The sequence below is a fragment of the Hemiscyllium ocellatum genome, chromosome 32 (assembly GCF_020745735.1).
Source record: "Hemiscyllium ocellatum isolate sHemOce1 chromosome 32, sHemOce1.pat.X.cur, whole genome shotgun sequence".
Taxonomy (NCBI): Eukaryota; Metazoa; Chordata; class Chondrichthyes; order Orectolobiformes; family Hemiscylliidae; genus Hemiscyllium; species Hemiscyllium ocellatum.
This window is the reverse complement of record NC_083432.1, coordinates 46,690,878-46,708,261: the sequence shown is the minus strand read 5'-3', so window position 1 is coordinate 46,708,261 and position 17,384 is coordinate 46,690,878. Positions and strand designations below refer to the sequence as shown.

At 43.3% G+C, this 17,384-nt stretch overlaps 1 protein-coding gene across 1 annotated transcript in view; it reads right to left on the bottom strand.

The window, feature by feature from the left end:
* Positions 1 to 2,066: 2,066 nt before the first annotated feature.
* Positions 2,067 to 17,384, bottom strand: part of gpr179 (G protein-coupled receptor 179) — an 84,395-nt gene continuing 69,077 nt past the window's right edge. Inside the window, exons 9-12 of the mRNA XM_060848916.1 lie at positions 10,278 to 10,383; positions 8,779 to 8,925; positions 3,720 to 7,299; positions 2,067 to 2,092 (exon numbers count right to left, since the gene is read on the bottom strand). Of these exons, the coding sequence (XP_060704899.1) occupies positions 2,067 to 2,092; positions 3,720 to 7,299; positions 8,779 to 8,925; positions 10,278 to 10,383 (3,859 nt within the window). The remainder of the gene's footprint in view (positions 2,093 to 3,719; positions 7,300 to 8,778; positions 8,926 to 10,277; positions 10,384 to 17,384) is intronic.

The following is a 17,384-nucleotide window of genomic DNA, read 5'->3' as shown; positions in this document are numbered from 1 at the left end:
GGAAGTGGGTTAGGTAAACAGATTAAACTGTATTACACGTGACCAATTGGAGCAGATACCCAGAGCATCTGTATTCATCAGGACAAAGAGCACGTTCTCCATCTAATCCCATGTGGAAGAAAATAAAAATAACCTGTCATCTCTAGTTTTCTCATTGAACATTGATTGAATTTGTGTGGGAATATCATAATAAAAGCATGATTAAAAATAGCAAAAACATGTATAGGAAGAAAAATGACCTTGTTTGTTTAAACAGAAGCATGTCTTCTATTGGTTTATCATCAATGAGATGTAATTTCACTTAAAAGTACCTTTTATATTAGTCCATATGTTCTCAAAGTTATCAGTAACACAATTTCTGGGAATTTTTGCATATTTTCTAGGGACGGGCAGTAAATGCTGGCCCAGCCAGCAATGCCTATGTTGCAGAAATGAGTATATATTATTTGAAATATATCTTTTCATGGCTGTGAGTATTTCTGATTAGACTAGCATTTCTTCCTCATCCCTAGTTGCCTTCAAATGGTCTCTCTTGAAATATTGTGGACCATTTGGTGTAGATAAACCCATAATGTCATTAAAGAGGGAGTTCCAGGATCTTAACCCAGCGCCACAAACCGTACTGTGATATATTTCCAGATCAGGATGATGAGTGATTTGAAGGGGAACTTGCAGGTGATGGTGTTCCTGTGTATCTGCTGCCCCTGCCCTTCCAACTGGAACTGATTGTGGATTTGGAAGGTATTGTCAAAGGAGCCTTGGTGAATTTCTGCAGTACATCTTGTAGATGGTGCACTACTGTCACTGAACATTGGTGAAATAACTGAATGTTTGTGGATGTAGTGCCAAGCAAATGGGATACTTCGACCTAGATGATGTCAAAACTTTTGAGTTTGTTGGAGCTGCACTCATCCAGATGTGGAGAGTATTCTATCATACTCTTGACTCCTGTTTAATCGATGGTGGTCAGGCAGTGGAGACTCAGGCTGTAAGTAACTTGCTGTCAGACTCCCAGCCTATGACCTGTTCTTGTAGCCACGGTATTAATATAGCGAGTGCAGTTCAGTTTCTGGTCAATGGTGTCAATATGAATTAAAGATTTATTGTCATGTGCATTTTACAGTGGAATACAATAAAATACCAATGAAAAGCCACAATCTGGTGCCATTTTGATAGGTTAAGAAGAAGAGAAAATGAAACGATATAGCTTAAGGAGAATTCTATCTGCATATGAGTTCTGAGCTGGCTTACACCCCCACTGCCTTGCCAGATCCAGTTGAAATTGCTGATCCTCAGGTGTCAGCTTTTGCCGCTGGGCCTTTTCACCTTTGCCACTGCTTGCACCGGGCTCACCAGTATTGGAGACAATTGCTGCAGTTGACATTGCCATTCAGTGATAGGAACACCAGTGAATGTCAAGCAGTGATGGTTAGATTCTGTTTTGTTTGGCATTGAGTGGCACACCTGTTGCTTGTTGGTTGCAAAGACTGTCTCTCTTTATTTTTGTGCTTTTTAAAAGCTGTGGACTAAAATGAGAAAGAACTGTTTTGAACCAAGGCATTACAAAGATGTCTATATGTGTTGAAAGTTAGGAATTTGATAGATTTTGTGAACCCTGTGTAGATAGTGGCTAGCAGCAATGTGCAGACGTATTAGAGTTGAGGGATAGGTTACAAATGAAGCTGATTAGTGTGGACGAGTGACCAGTTATGAATGACAAAGGTCCATTGCCTGACGACAAGGCTAGCTAAACAGCTTGGTCTGTGAGCAAGATAGAGAAGCTAAAAAAAACAAAAAACAGATGTTGCTAGAAAACCTCAGCAGGTCTGGCAGCACCCACAGAGAGAAAGCAGAACCAATGTTTCAGGTTCAGTGACCCTTCAGAACAGTTCTTAGAGAGATGCTAGTCAGATCAGACGAGAAACCAGCAGATATTTTACAGCCAAAAACACATTTTCAGTCCTCAGTCATAAGTCATTTTAGAATTATCTTTCTTTCAGCAGATACTGAAAGTTATGACTTTAAATTGGAGAAGTCAGAGACCTTTCAGCAGTGAATCCACTGCCCTATGCCTCTTGCAAACCAATGGAGGCTGCCGGAAAAAGGAAAGTCAAAGAGAAACCTGCAGAGGATGGAATAGTCGCACAGTGGTTACCACTGCTGCCTCATAGTGCCAGGGACCCGGGTTCAATTCCACTCTTGGGCAACTGTGCGGAGTTTGCACATTCTCCCTGTGTCTGCATGTGTTTCCGCTGGGGTGCTCCAGTTTCCTCCCATTGTCCAAACGTGCAGGTTAGGGTGGATTTGCAATGCTAAATTGCCCTTTTGTGTTCAGGGATGTGCAGGCTAGGTGGATTGGCCGTGGTAATGCAGGGCTGCAGGGATAAGCTATTGGGTCTGGGTAGGATGCTCTTCAGAGTGTTGGTGTGGACTTGATGGGTTGAATGGCCTGTTTTCACACTGTAGGGATTCAATGATTAATTTCTATGGCAATAAAACAATGTAATAGGTTATGTGAAGCAAGTCTAGAACTGTTTTCAGAATGTCGTTTTTGTTTTGTTGACTGATTATGTTTGTCTGTGTGTATAAGGGAGAGGTTTTAAGGGGGTTAAAGTTTTATTTTGTAGAGTTTACTTAATTTAGTTCAATTGTTGTCCATAAGTAGAATCCGATTGCCTGTAATAGATAGTGATTCTCGTTAAATACAGAAACTTGGTCTGTGCCTCTGTCAGCCTGGGTCTGAAATACGGGTAGTTTGGTGATTTGGGGATATTCATTTTAAAAACTTTGGTTTTTGTGATGACTCTGGATTGATTTCCAATCTGGTGGCCCAGTGCATCATGACACAAGCCCAAACCAGGTCTAACTGCATTTAGAGATGAACTGCTTCATGGACAGCAATTAGTATTGAACATTGTGCAATCATTGGCAAATATCCTCACTTCTGACATAATGATGGAGGGAAGGTCATTGATGAAGCAACTGAAGATGTTTGGACCTAGGACACTACCCTGAGGAACTCTTGCAGAGATGTCCTGAACCTGAAACAACTGACCTCCAACAACCGTAGCCATCTTCTTTTCTGCCATATGTAATTCCAACTGGCAGAAAATTTTCCCCATAATTTCCACAGACCCTCGGTTTGATAGGGTTCAAATGCAGTTTTTAAGTTAAGGACAGTTACTCTTACCTCACTTCATAATGCAGTATGAATAATCCTGCCTGAGATTACTCAATTATCGCAGTGGGTTGAATATTTAATTGAACACACGTTTCTTCAGCCACTTATTTTGGGAAGAAGGTGTTTATTACGTAGCACACTTTGTATTTACATCAGAAATCTGGCATCAATGAATTTTGTTTTATCCCATACATTGGAAAAGCTTTACATAAAAATATCACAGTCACTTCATCTTTAGCTTTGGCACCTCAAATGACTCATACTAAATGCACAGGACAGCTCACATTTGATTTGTTAACTTTTGCAGCATCTTTTGGTTTTTCAGCTTCTTTATTTTCATGTTGGTTTGTAGCTGTCATCTCAATGTCAGAAGGAGCAATTGAAGTAAAATTACTTTCAGGTTTTGTACCCATTTGGATTTCTCCTGTTGCTGATGGTTCTGTCTCCCAAAGACAAATATCTGGAACTTTAGATCTATCAATGGGCAGCGATAATCCCTCATTGCACCCAGAATCTTCAGTATCCCAGAGACAGTTACCTGAGACATTGGATTTATCAAAGGACAGTGATGGTTTCTTTTTCGCCCCATTATTTTCTGTATCTGAGGGATAGATAACTGTGATCTTCAACTTATCACCAGGCAATGTCTTTTGTTCACTGCCCACTACATTCTCTATATCCCAGGGATAGATATCTGTGACTTTTGATTTATCAGTGGATAGTGATGTTTCCTCTTTGTTCCCAGTGTCAGCTGTATCCCAGGGACAGATATCTGCGACCTTGGATTTATCAACGAATAGTGATGTTTCCTCTTTGTTCCCAATGTCAGCTGTATCCCAGGGACAGATATCTGCAACCTTGGATTTATCAATGGATAGTGATGTTTCCTCTTTGTTCCCAGTGTCAGCTGTATCCCAGGGACAGATATCTACGACCTTTGATTTATCATTGGATAGTGATGTTTCCTCTTTGTTCCCAGTGTCAGCTGTATCCCAGGGACAGATATCTGCAACCTTTGATTTATCAGTGGATAGTGATGTTTCCTCTTTGTTCCCTGTGTTTCCTGTATCCCAGGGACAGATATCTGCGACCTTGGATTTATCAATGGATAGTGATGTCTCCTCTTTGTTCCCAGTGTCAGCTGTATCCCAGGGACAGATATCTGCGACCTTTGATTTATCAATGGATAGTGATGTTTCCTCTTTGTTCCCAGTGTCAGCTGTATCCCAGGGACAGATATCTGCGACCTTTGATTTATCAGTGGATAGTGATGTTTCCTCTTTGTTCCCAGTGTCAGCTGTATCCCAGGGACAGATATCTGCGACCTTGGATTTATCAACAAATAGTGATGTTTCCTCTTTGTTCCCAATGTCAGCTGTATCCCAGGGACAGATATCTGCGACCTTGGATTTATCAATGGATAGTGATGTCTCCTCTTTGTTCCCAGTGTCAGCTGTATCCCAGGGACAGATATCTGCGACCTTTGATTTATCAATGGATAGTGATGTTTCCTCTTTGTTCCCAGTGTCAGCTGTATCCCAGGGACAGATATCTGCGACCTTTGATTTATCAGTGGATAGTGATGTTTCCTCTTTGTTCCCAGTGTCAGCTGTATCCCAGGGACAGATATCTGCAATCTTAGATTTATCAATGGACAGTGATTTTTCTTCACTTTTTTCTTTACCCCACATCTTTCCTGGTGCCATCATAAATTTGAGTGACAGTGCTAATTGTTGAGATTGCTGCAATGAATAATTTGCATCGTTGGTTTTCAAGGTGCCATGTACAATTGTTGCTGGAACATTAGCACCAAGCGATAAAGATCTTCCTTTCTTCTGATCTGCCTTATTGCCTGATGCCTCTTCTACGATGACATCCCATGGACAGACGATTGCAGCACTTGCTGATGCCTGTTTTAAGAGTGACACATATTTTTGCCGCTTATCTCCTGTGTCCACTTTGCACATTGGAGAGGCATCAGCCACTTCAGATTTAACAGTTGACTGTGATTTTTCTTCCTGGTTCTTGGACTCTTCTGTTTCCCAGGGACAAACAGCTGCAGCTGGAGATTTATCCAGAGAAGTCGCTGATTCTGTTTTCTTTTCTTTTTCCTTGTCTGTGCTGCTCTTGACTTTCTCACTTACTTTCCTCGACTTCTCTTTCTTGCTATCCTTCATTTTCCCTGGTGCCATTAGAAGTTTCAAAGAATGTCCAAAACCTTTGGGTTGTTTTGGTGGTTCATTGGTATCCTTTACTTTCAGGGAGCTGTGCATAAACTGTTCTGGAGAACCAACACAGACTGACAAAGACCTTCCCTTCTTTGGATCTATGGTAGAATCCATTGATGATGCATCATCTGCGATATTGTCCCAGGGACAAATGATTGAGCTATTGCTTGATGCTTGTTTCATGAGTGTCATATATTTTTCCCGCTTGTCTACTGTATCCACTTTGCGCAGTGGAGAGGCATCTACTGCTGATGATGTCTCAGTTGACTGTGATTTTTCTTCCTGGTTCTTGGTCTCTTCTGTTTCCCAGGGACAAACAGCTGCAGCTGTAGATTTATCCAGTGAAGTTGCTGACCCTGTTTTCTTTTCTTTTTCCTTGTCTGTACTGCTCTTGACTTTCTCACTTACTTTCCTTGACTTCTCTTTCTTGCTATCCTTCATTTTCCCTGGTGCCATTAGAAGTTTCAAAGAATGTCCAAAACCTTTATTATGCTTCACTTGATCACTTGCATCTTTTACTTTCAGGGAGCCATGCATAAGCTGCTCTGGGGAGCCAACACAGACTGACAAAGACCTTCCCTTCTTCGGATCGATACAAGAATCCATCGATGATGCATCATCTGCGATATTGTCCCAGGGACAAATGATTGAGCTGTTGCTCGATGCTTGTTTCATGAGTGTCATATATTTTTCCCGCTTGTTCTCACCTACAGGAGCATCTGTTTTCACTTGATCAATCTTTTCAGAAGATAATTGTATCTTGTCAGCCTTGGGTGACACAACACGGGGTGTTGGATTAATGCTGTCTTTTCTTGAATGTTCGACTGTTTTTCCAACTCTTGGCGATGAGTTGGCTCCAGGTTGCATGTCCGCAGTTTGGGATTGAGTGATTGATGTCTCCTTCCCATCCCAACTGATACTATCTTGATGCAAACTTCGATGCTTCCTGACCAAATCCATGAATATTCTTCTGTTCGCCTGCAGCTTTCCCAGTGAGCTATCAACACTGTTCCTCTTGTTTGGTGAGTAGGTGATTTGTTTGTTGACCTTGACCTCAGAAGGTGGAGGTTGCAGGTTCTGAAAGTCCCAGGGACAAACCAGAGGTTTATTGTGACCATCTTGTAACGCTGGCTTTGTTGTCCCTTGAGGGGCCTCACTGACTCCTTGTTGCGCTGAGTCAGATGGTTTATTTGTCTCGCCCTGTTGTGCTGGAGCTGTGGGAGGCTGTAACATAGTTGGTGTCTGCCTTGTTGATGGCTTCCTTTGAACTCGCTCTCCCAACTGATTTGAGTTCTCTTCTTTCTTTTTTGGGAGCATCAGTGACTTCCCTCTCGCACAGCTGACAACACTAAGAGATTTTTGCAGTGTTCCTCCCATGGTGGGATTTAATGGGCTCATATCCACGGTGAGGTTGTGTGCACTGGCGGACTTGCAGACTAAAGGAGCGTCATCTAACGAGTCGCCGTCTGATCTCTCGGAGACCTTCTTCGCCAACTTCTTCCTCATCAGTGAATCCAACAGGGAAGGGTCTCTGGAGGAATCGGCTCTGCTGACGTGGCCATCCCGGTGCTCTCTCACATGGTCGTAGGTGCTGTGAGATTTTCGAATTGAGAAGACACGATGTTTTATGGAGTCCTCTCTCACTTTCAAGCTAGAGCTGGCAGAATCGTGAAGCTTCTTCCTGTAGGAGCCCGCATAGCTGCTGCCAGCTATGGATCCATCACGGCTGCACTGCCTGCTCATTGACTCCGGAATTTCCGTTATCCGCTTAATGATGGAGCGACCTAGGGCTCTTCGGGAGCTCCTCTTTTTCTGCAGGTGTGGGTTGTTGGCTGTCATCTTCTTTGTCTTATGTACTTCCAGTTGAGCATAAAGCTTCTTCAGCTCGTCCTGCAGAAAGGAAACAACAATTAATGAAGCGTTAGTATTTTCCACAAGTTTCTTGAAGGAAGCACATGCTCTTTTGCAGCTTGATCCCTCACTTTTCTCCGAGTGTACCTTCTGTGGGAAAATGGGACTGAGTTCCTTTTGGAATTGCAATGGTGGGGTGGGGTGATAAAAAGCACCCCTTATGACCTCAATGCTCGTGTCACCAACCCTCTAGGCACCATTGAAATATTACCGTACAGAAAGAGACCATTCAGCCTGCCATGTCTGCTAACTAGGAAGGGGGAAGAAAACTTTAATGGCCCATTCTAGTTCCATTGTGCGGCACCTGATCCAAAGCCTTGTAGATTCTAACATTTCAGGTGCCAATCCAGGTACCTTTGAAGCGAGTGAAGGGTTTTCACATCAACCACCAAAGTGGGCAGTGAGTTCCAATGTTCATCACTCTCTGGATGGAAACAATTTTCATCATGTGATACAGGAGTGTCCAAGAAGTGAAGAATAATCCCGAGGACATCACTTAAATAAAGGAGAAAAAAATCACAATGCCCTTAAATTCAAAATTGTGAGGGTTTTTTTTCGCCTGCTCTTAGAACATTTCTATTTATTAAAAAACTATTGAAAATTCGAGGAAAAACAAAATTCATTTAACAGTCAAGTATCATAGAATTCCCTTAGTGCTGAAAGGGGCCATTTGGCCCATCATGTCTGCACTGACCCGCTGAACAGCATCTCACCCAGATCCAGATCCCACCCTATCCCTGTATAACCCCATATCTACCATGGCTAATCCAGCTAGCACTTGGATCCCTGCAAGCTATGGATAATTTAGCATGGCTAATCCACCTAATTTGCACATCTTTGGACTGTGGGAGGAAACTAAAGCATCCAGCAGAAACCCAAATGGACACAGGGAGAATGTGTAAACTCCACACAGTCACCCAAGGTTGGAATCGAACCTGGGTTCCTGGTACCATATGGAAGCAGTGTTAACCAATGAACCACCATGCTCCCTGTCCAAAGTATCTGACTGAGTAGCAAGGAGTTTTGTTTGTCTGTCAGTTGGCTGTGGGAAGATTGGACATTACGACTGTGAGTGAATTGGTAATCAATAGTTAGAGATCTGTAGTGAAGCATCCAGAAATACATTTAACCAAAGTTGATAACCAAGCACCTCCATCAGCATCTGATCCACAATTTTATTAGAGTTCAGGTTGGCTGCACCACTGCTAATGAAGAGTCATTAAAATCAAAATAAACTCTTCTTTCTTTCCACAGATGCTGAGTTTCTCCAGTGTATACTGGTTTCATTTTGATCTCCAGCATCTGCAAGTCTCACTAATGGTTGAAAGTTACTTGTTCCCAGGGGGCTAGAATGGCAAGTAAGTTTCTTTTTAAATCCTCCAGCCCTATTTGCAAAGGTGACCTACTTATCTTCTGCATTAAAGCAAACTAGTTTCAAAGCTTTTTCTCTTTGCTCACCCTGATATCATCTGGTTCCAGGCTGTGATCACTCCAGGCAGATGTTATACTGCTGTTGAGATAGGAGCCAGAGAAACGCATGTCAAGTTCATCCTCATATACCTCGGCTACGATGTCCTCCCTCAGGGGAGTTCCCACATGGAGAAACTGCAAGGAGAAAGGAGCTCAGAATCAACTAATTGGGAAAAAATTCTTAATAATTCCTTCGTCCAAAGTATTTTTCTGTTAAACAGCTCCAAAGGTTATATTTATCAGAAATATTGTACCTGTTTACTCAAAATGTCAAAAGACTGACCCTAACTTATACATTATATACTGCAGAGAAATGAGCCATTTTACCCAAATGTTCTACTCCTGGTGTTTATGCTCCATATGGACCTTCCTCATAACATCAGACCTTAGGTATTCAAACAGGATTTTCACTTCTATTTCTTCCTCATCTATTTATCTCGCCTGCAATTAAATACATTGTTCAACTCAAATACTCCACCGGGTAGCAATTGTGCAATTGAACTCCTTTCTGGGTCAGTATTCTATTGGAAATATTGTTGTTGCTGGACATATGTCCATTTTTATCAAAAGTTCATTTGAAGTTTTTTGTTTGGGTACAAACACTCATTATTTATCCCGGAACAAGGTCTTTGCAGTACCTTTCAACCCAGGGCTACCTTGGAATGTGGTGTGGCTACACACTCACACACACTAGCAGAACTGCTCCAAGTAAAAGTGGAAGCTGTGCTCACTAGGGCACAGCTCACACCCTGGAAATGTACAACTAGAAACTCATGCAACGTGACTCTATTTATTGGGGAACCTATTCTGCGTCTTGATGCAACTCAACAGAATTCAATCATCTATCCATGAAGTTAAAGTGCATTTTCATCTTCAGTACTTGAACAGATAAGCTTCTAGTGCTAAATCTTATCTCAATTCTCATTCCATTAAAACAGTCAGGTAGAATCATAGAACCCCCACAGCATGGAAGCAGATCATTTGGCCTATGTCAGCCCTCCAAAAATCCAAACTCCCAACCCACTCCTCCTGTATTTCCCATGGCTGATCCAACTAACCTACACATCCCTGGACATGTGGGCAATTTAGATTAGATTCCCTACAGTGTGGAAACAGGCTCTTTGGCCCAGCCAGCCCATACTGACCCTCTGAAGAGTAACACACCCAGACCCATTTCCCTCTGACTAGTGTACCTAGCACTATGGGCAATTTGGCATGGCCAATCTACCTAACCTGCACATCCTTGGACATGTGGGCAATGTAGCATGGCCAATCTACCTAACCTGCACATCTTTGGAGTAGGGGAGGAAGCCCACACAGACACAGGGAAAATGTGCAAGTTGCAGACAGTTGCCCAGGGGTGGAATTGAACCCAGGTCCCTCTTACTGTGAGGCAACAGTGCTAACTGCTTAGCCATTGTGCCCTCACCATTATGTGGTGAATTTAGCCTCATTATATATCTGTTTTCAAGAAAAGGTATTCATACCTTGGGGATGAAAAGCAGAATTAGTGTCATTGTGACCGTTAGGTGAGAGTGAGCAAAGAAGAGCAGTAACATCCAATCAGGGTGAAGAGTCGTTGCCATGGTGAACCTAGGGAAAGAAATGAACTTTATTTTAAAATCATCACAGATTAATGACAGAAACACTTTGGTAAATAGGAAAGATAGAACACCATCAAATGAAGGTTGGATTTTCATAAGATAACATTGGATTAAAAATAGATTGAATCCACTTGCAGAATACATGCAGGGGTGTGTGTGGACATTCAATGTAAGAGATGAAATAAAATGGGAGAGATTTACGGAAGTAATGAGGTTTGGAGAGGAAGGAGTGGAGATTCCTTCTCCTTTAAGATTTGGGCTGCACCGTTTTGATGATTGGGGGTTTGAGAGTGACACTGGGGATGTCAAGCCTTAAAGTGATAACAGAGTAGATCAGGATTTCTGCTGTTGGGGCAAGAGAGAGATGGGTAATGACCCTCTCCAGACCTTAAAAGGGAAGTTGTGAGTCAGAGCATTGGTTGCAGAGATTGGAGAGGGTTAGGATTGATTTCTTGAGACCTGATTGTGAAGGAGATGTGAACATTGCTGGATGAATGATAGGCTTGAGGTTGAAGGTGTGACATTAGACAGACAGAAACTAGGATAGGGTGGTAGATTGAGGTGTTAAACAATGACTATCATAAACATAATAACAGCCTAATGCTGGACGAAGGTAACATAGACACAAAGAGATACAATGTAGGAGCAGGAGTAGGCCCTTTAGCCTTTTGAGCCTGCTCTGCCAGTCAATATGATCATAGCTGAGCATCGAACTCAAATATCTTAAAGTCTTATATTCCCACTTGCTCCCCACATCTTCTGATTTCTTTAGTTCGAAGAGCTATATTTCCATCCTTCTTGAAAGTTTTCAATATTTTGGCATCAACAATTTCCTGTGGAAGTGGATTCCTCAAACTCAGCAGTCTCTGGGTGCAGACATTTCTCATCCTCGCTGTCCTACATGGCCTACCCTGTATCCTTAGACTGTGACCCTGGTTCGGGACTCCCTTGTCATCAGGAACATTCTTCCTGCATTTATCCTGTCTAATCCTGTTAGAAATGTATAGGTTTCTATAAGAGTCCCTCTCATTCTTCAATTAAGCTCCAATGAATACAGTCCTAACTGATCTCGTCTCCACCTGTTACTCAGCTCTGCCATCCCAGGAATCTGTGTCAAAAAGTGTGGTGCTGAAAAAGCACAGCCGGTCAGGCAGCATCCGAGGAGCAGGAGAGTCAATGTTTCAAGCATAAGCCCTTCATCAGGAAGGGGTGCGGAGGGGCCAAGAGGGCTTGTGCTCGAGCCTCTCCTTCTTTGCACTCCCTCCGTAGCCAGAACATCCTTCCTCAGATAAGGGGGCCGAGACTGCACACAATACTCCCAATACCCTGTACAGATGCAGCAAGCCATCCCTGCTCCTTTCTTCAATTCCTAGACAATGAGTTATAAAGAATTGGAAACCTGACCTGGAATTAGAAAAGGGAACACTGGGAATTTGAAGAATAGTGGCAGATAAAATTATCGCGCTGTTCATTTTAATCAGAAATACAATGAAATTCTGCTAGTTTGAGACAGAAGAGTGAATCGAATGTAGGGAGAGGAGCAGTTATCAATAGATGAGAGTGTTTGGAGTTGTTTCTGGTATATACTTGGAATTGAAATGCTTTTCACCAGGTAAAGATGGTGCTATTATAATCATTGAACTCAGCTGAATCATTATTAAAACCAGGTGACACAAATGTTAAGTATATTCATTGAGCATAAGACCATAAGATATAGGATCATTTGGCCTATTGGCTGTTCTCCATCCATTGATTTGCAATTACAGTAGTGATTGCTTTACCCGATAGAGAATTGCAAATGCTCTGAACGGGCAATGTGTGTCACAGGTCCAGGTGAGTGACAGAGAAAAACAACTGATATTTAGATCAGACTTTACAATCGATGCGTCAGTGACTGCTTTGAAAGGAGATGGGTTTTAACAGACTCTCTGTCAGAAAGCCTGAGGGCTTTGCTGTGAAACTTCCTCTTCACTGCACTTTCTGCTAAATCATTTGGAAATATTTCTCATGTAATTTTAAAAAAATCAATGAAGGCCAGGGGTCAAAAACAACAGAAGGAACTTCACTTTAACCTTTTAAGAACTGAAGGACCAAGTCAGCGTGAAGTACTCAGCACTCAAGAAGCTTGACACCATCCAGGATAAAGCAGCAAAAATGGAAGAAGCTGGAGAAACTCAGCAGGTCTGGCAGTATCTCCCTGGAGCGTCGGAGACTGAGGGGTGACCTTATAGAGATCTATAAAATCATGAGGAGCATGGATAGGGTAAATAGACAAAGTGTCTTCCCTGGGCTAGGGGAGTCCAGAACTAGAAGGCATAGGTTTAGGGTGAGAGGGGAAAGATATAAAAGAGACATATGGGGCAACTTTTTCATACAGAGGGTGGTATGTGTATGGAATGAGCTGCCAGAGGAGGTGGTGGAGCTAGTACGACTGCAACATTTAAAAGGCATCTGGATGGGTATATGAATAGGAAGGGTTTAGAGGGATATGGGCCGGGTGCTGGCAGATGGGAGTAGATTGGGTTGAGGTATCTGGTTAACATGGACAGGTTGGATCGAAGGGTCTGTTACCGTGCTGTACATCTCTATGACTCTATGAGTGTATCAGTATCTGGGGAGAGAGAAACAGAGGTGATGCTTCAAGACTGACAGGATTCTTCTTCAGAGAAGGAAAGAAGAACTCTTTCTTTAGAAGAGTCATATCATCCTCAAAACATGAACTCTGTTTTTCTCTCTCCACAGATGCTGAGTGTTTCCAGCATCTGCTGAATTTTGTTCTAGGATAAAGCAGCCGATTGACTGGCACCCCATTCACTCCCTTCACCACCTACGCACGTTAGCTGCAGTGTGTACCATCTACTATACAGTGCCTGGATCACCTTCTAAACCTTCCACCTCTATCACCTAGAAAAGACATGAGCAGAGACCCATGGAATCTTACAAAGCCCTTAATGAAGCGAGAAATCAGAAAGAATTGTGTAAAGTCCAATATGGCCTGTTTCATCACTGGGAGCAAGAGGTTGCATTTTCCAACAGAATTCCAGGTGTCAAGGTGAAATTCTTGCCAGATGTCTATTAACGGAGTTATTGCTTCTTATCACCTAATTAACCCCAAATCTCACCTCATGAATCCAAGGTTTCCTGCCATACTGCTCACAGACACTGAGAATTAGTGATGCAAAAGTCTGAGTGATACCTGGCAACCCCAACTCACTCACAATCAGCTCTGAAGAACGGTTACCAGATCTGAAACAATAACTCTGTTTCTCTCTCCTTAGATGCTGCCAGACCTGCTGAGTTTCTCCAGCAATTTCTACTTGCTTTAACGCCAGCTCCCTGCTTGCTCCATCAAAAGTGCCATCTTGGACACTGGGTACCAACACTTCCTGGGGCATTGGCATCATAGCACACTTCCAAACTATTTACAGGACTTCTCTCTGAATGCTCCTGCATCTTATGGTCTCTCACGTTGTAACCATAAATTTGAGGGCAACCTAATCGAGCTGCTAATATCTTACCTCACAGATAATCCCATTCCCCTATAAACCCTGTGTTCGCTGACCTGCTAATTTCACCTGTTCGAGTGGCACGTTGACTTTAAACTTTTCAACTGTCTTTTCAAATTCAAATTCCATGTGTACATATCCATGCAGCTGTGTAATCACGTCCAGCTTCACAACACTCCAACATATTGGTACTCATCGATGTTTGGATTCTTCTGCATCCCCAGTTTTAATCGCTCCATCATTGGTGTCTGTGTCTTCAGTTGCCAAGGCTCTATGTTTTGGAAATTCCTCCCCAAAGCCCTGTACCTCTCCACTTCCCTTACATCCTCTTTTCAAAACCCACAATTTTGAACAATTGTTTGGTCACCTGATTTCTTTTCTCATCACGTGGCTTGGCATTATACTTTGTTTCACATAATTCCTATGAAAGGCACTATAGAAATATAAAATGTTGTTGTTATGGTAGGTGAGAAAGTAGAGAAGTGGACGGGTTCAGAGATGGAAGTCTGGATGGACATGTCAGGTCCTCAGACTATGAGAGCCATCCCTTGCTTCATGTAAGATCCTCGGCAGCTAGCTATTCAACAGTGTGTTGAATAAAATCTGATTGAAGATTTGTAGCTCGGGTATCCGTTGTTGTGGTTCTGCTCGCCGAGCTGGAAGTTTTTGCTGCAAACGTTTCGTTCCCTGGCTAGGGAACATCATCAGTGCTGTTGGAGCCTTGTGTGAAGCGCTGCTTTGATGTTTCTTCCGGTATTTATATTGGTTTGTTCTTGCCGCTTCTGGGTGTCAGTTTCAGCTGCAGTGATTTGTATGTGGGGTCCAGGTCGATGTGTCTGTTGATGGAGTTTGGGGATGAATGCCATGCTTCTAGGAATTCTCTGGCTGTTCTCTGTCTGGCTTGTCCTATGATAGTGGTGTCAACAGACACATCGACCTGGACCCCACATACAAATCACTGCAGCTGAAACTGACACCCGGAAGCGGCAAGAACAAACCACTATAAATACCGGAAGAAACATCAAAGCAGCGCTTCACACGAGGCTCCAACAGCACTGATGATGGTCCCTAGCCAGGGAACGAAACGTTTGCAGCAAAAACTTCCAGCTCGGCGAGCAGAACCACAACAGTGTGTTGAATCACAGATGAGGCCTGTCATTGTTAGTGACAAGGAGCAGGAAGGAAGTAGCTGGTATTTTCTCTTTGATAACCCTCAATTAGTGAGTCAATTGTAGCAGAGCTGGCTAAGGTGAGCAAACGCCATGGAGATAGCTGGGACTTTTTGTTCAACACCTTCTGATGTTTAGGGCCTAATGCCAGAGACAGGGCTTCCTGCCTCAATTTCCTGGAGGCTTCACAAAGGCAGGTTTAGCAGAAAAGCTCCAGGGACAAAACGGTCAAGTTATTGCCCAAACCTGGTTTGTCATGTCTTGAGTTTAAAATAGAGGCATCGTGCCATTGAGGTCTACAGCACAGAAAGAAGCCATTTGGCCCATTAAATCTGTGCTGGTCAAAAATAATCTCCAGGTTATTCTAATCCCATTTTCCAGCATGTCGTTTGTAGCTTTTTATGTCTTGACATCACAACTGCATCAAATATTTCTTACAGGTTACAGGCAGTGGGATCTGGATTCCCTCCACACTCTTATTGGAAGGATGTTGTGAAACTTGAAAGGGTTCAGAAAAAATTTATGAGGATATTGTCAGGGTTGGAGGGTTTGAGCTATGGGGAGAGGCTGTATTGGCTGGGGCTGTTTTCCCTGGCGTGTCGGAGTTTATAGAGGTTTATAAAATCATAGGGGCATCGATAGGGTAAATAGACAAGGTCTTTTGTCTGGGGTGGGGGAGAACTAGAGGGCATAGGTTTAGGGTCAGAGGAGAAAAATTTAAAAGGGACCTAAGAGGCAACTTTTTCACACAGAGGGTGGTGCATATATGGAATGAGCTGCCAGAGGAAGTGGTGGAGGCTGGTACAATTACAACACAACCACCTGATGAAGGAGCACGGCTCCGAAAGCTGATGCTTCCAAATAAACCTGTTGGACTATAACCAGGGGTTGTGTGATTTTTAACATTTAAAAGGCATCTGGATGGGTATATGAATAGGAAGAGTTTAGAGGGATATGGATCAAGTGCTGGCAAATGGGACTAGATTAGGTTCGGATATCTGGTCTGCATGGATGAGTTTGACTCTATGACTCAGGGTGAAGAAATGTTTCCTCACACCCTCTCTAAACCTGCTGCCCCTTAGTTTAAATCCATTCCCCCTTTCATTGATCCTTCCACCAAGTTTCTTCTGTCTATGCCCCTCACACTTTATACATCTCAACCATATGTCCCTCAGCCTCCTCTGCTCCATGGAAAACAGCCTCAGTCTGTCCAGTCTTTCCTCATAACTAAACACTCCAGCCCAGGCAACATCCTGGTAAATCTCCCCTCCATCCTCTCCAACGCAATCACATCCCTCCTGGAACACGGATTTCACAACTGCACACAATACTCTAGGTTCATCAAAATTAGATGTTTAAGGAGGTTTCACTGGGTAAATTCATAGAAATTAGTTCCTCTGCTGATGGACCCAAACAGCAAAATACCAAGGTCTTTAAAATTAGAACGGGACCATTTAAGAAGCAGTTGGAAGTTGAAAGTTTTAAGGCAAAGATCAATTTTTCTGAGTAAGTGTATCGTGGAACAGAGCTGGATAAAATACACTTGAGATGAGCCATATCTGATTGAAAGAGGGAAATAGGAATGAGGGGCTGAATAGACATCGAAGGCTCCTCCCACCACTTCACTCTGCCATCCCCTTACTCACTACCCCTCACCCACTATCTCCCACGCCCTCACTCACTCACTACCCCCCACGCCCTCAATCACTCACTCACCCCACTCACTCACTACCTCAACGCCCTTACTCACGCCCCTCTACCCTCTCATACTGTCCCCCCACCTCTTCACTCACTACCCCCACCTCCTCACTCACTCACCCCCACCCCCTTACTCACTTCCTAACCTCCTCACTCACTACCCCCCTCCTCACTCACCTCACCCCTCCCCCACTCACCACACCCCTCCCCATCCAGGGTACCGCTTGCTGACTGCCATCCTTACAGAGTGTGGTACACAGAGCATTCAAGCAGGGCCTGGGGACTGAGCTTGACGGACGCACTGAGGGGTCTGGAGCGGGTGACCATGCGTTGGGAAGGGCTTAGTGAGCAAGGTCCAATCTCTGGATTAATTCTGAGAAAAGTGGAATCCTCCGTCATGGCAGAGAGAATATTTAAGACAAAGCCAGGTGGTCGTGCCGCTGCACCTTGTTCAAATTGCTTTGTTTTTCTGCTGTTCTTTGGTTCTGAAACTGCTGTTGTTGTAAAGACACAGGCACTGTCACTACATAAGCAGATAATGTGTTGGCTATAGCTTATAGTGACAGCAAAGGCAGCATTTATAGAGTGCCTATCACATCCTGAGGACTTTCCCACTT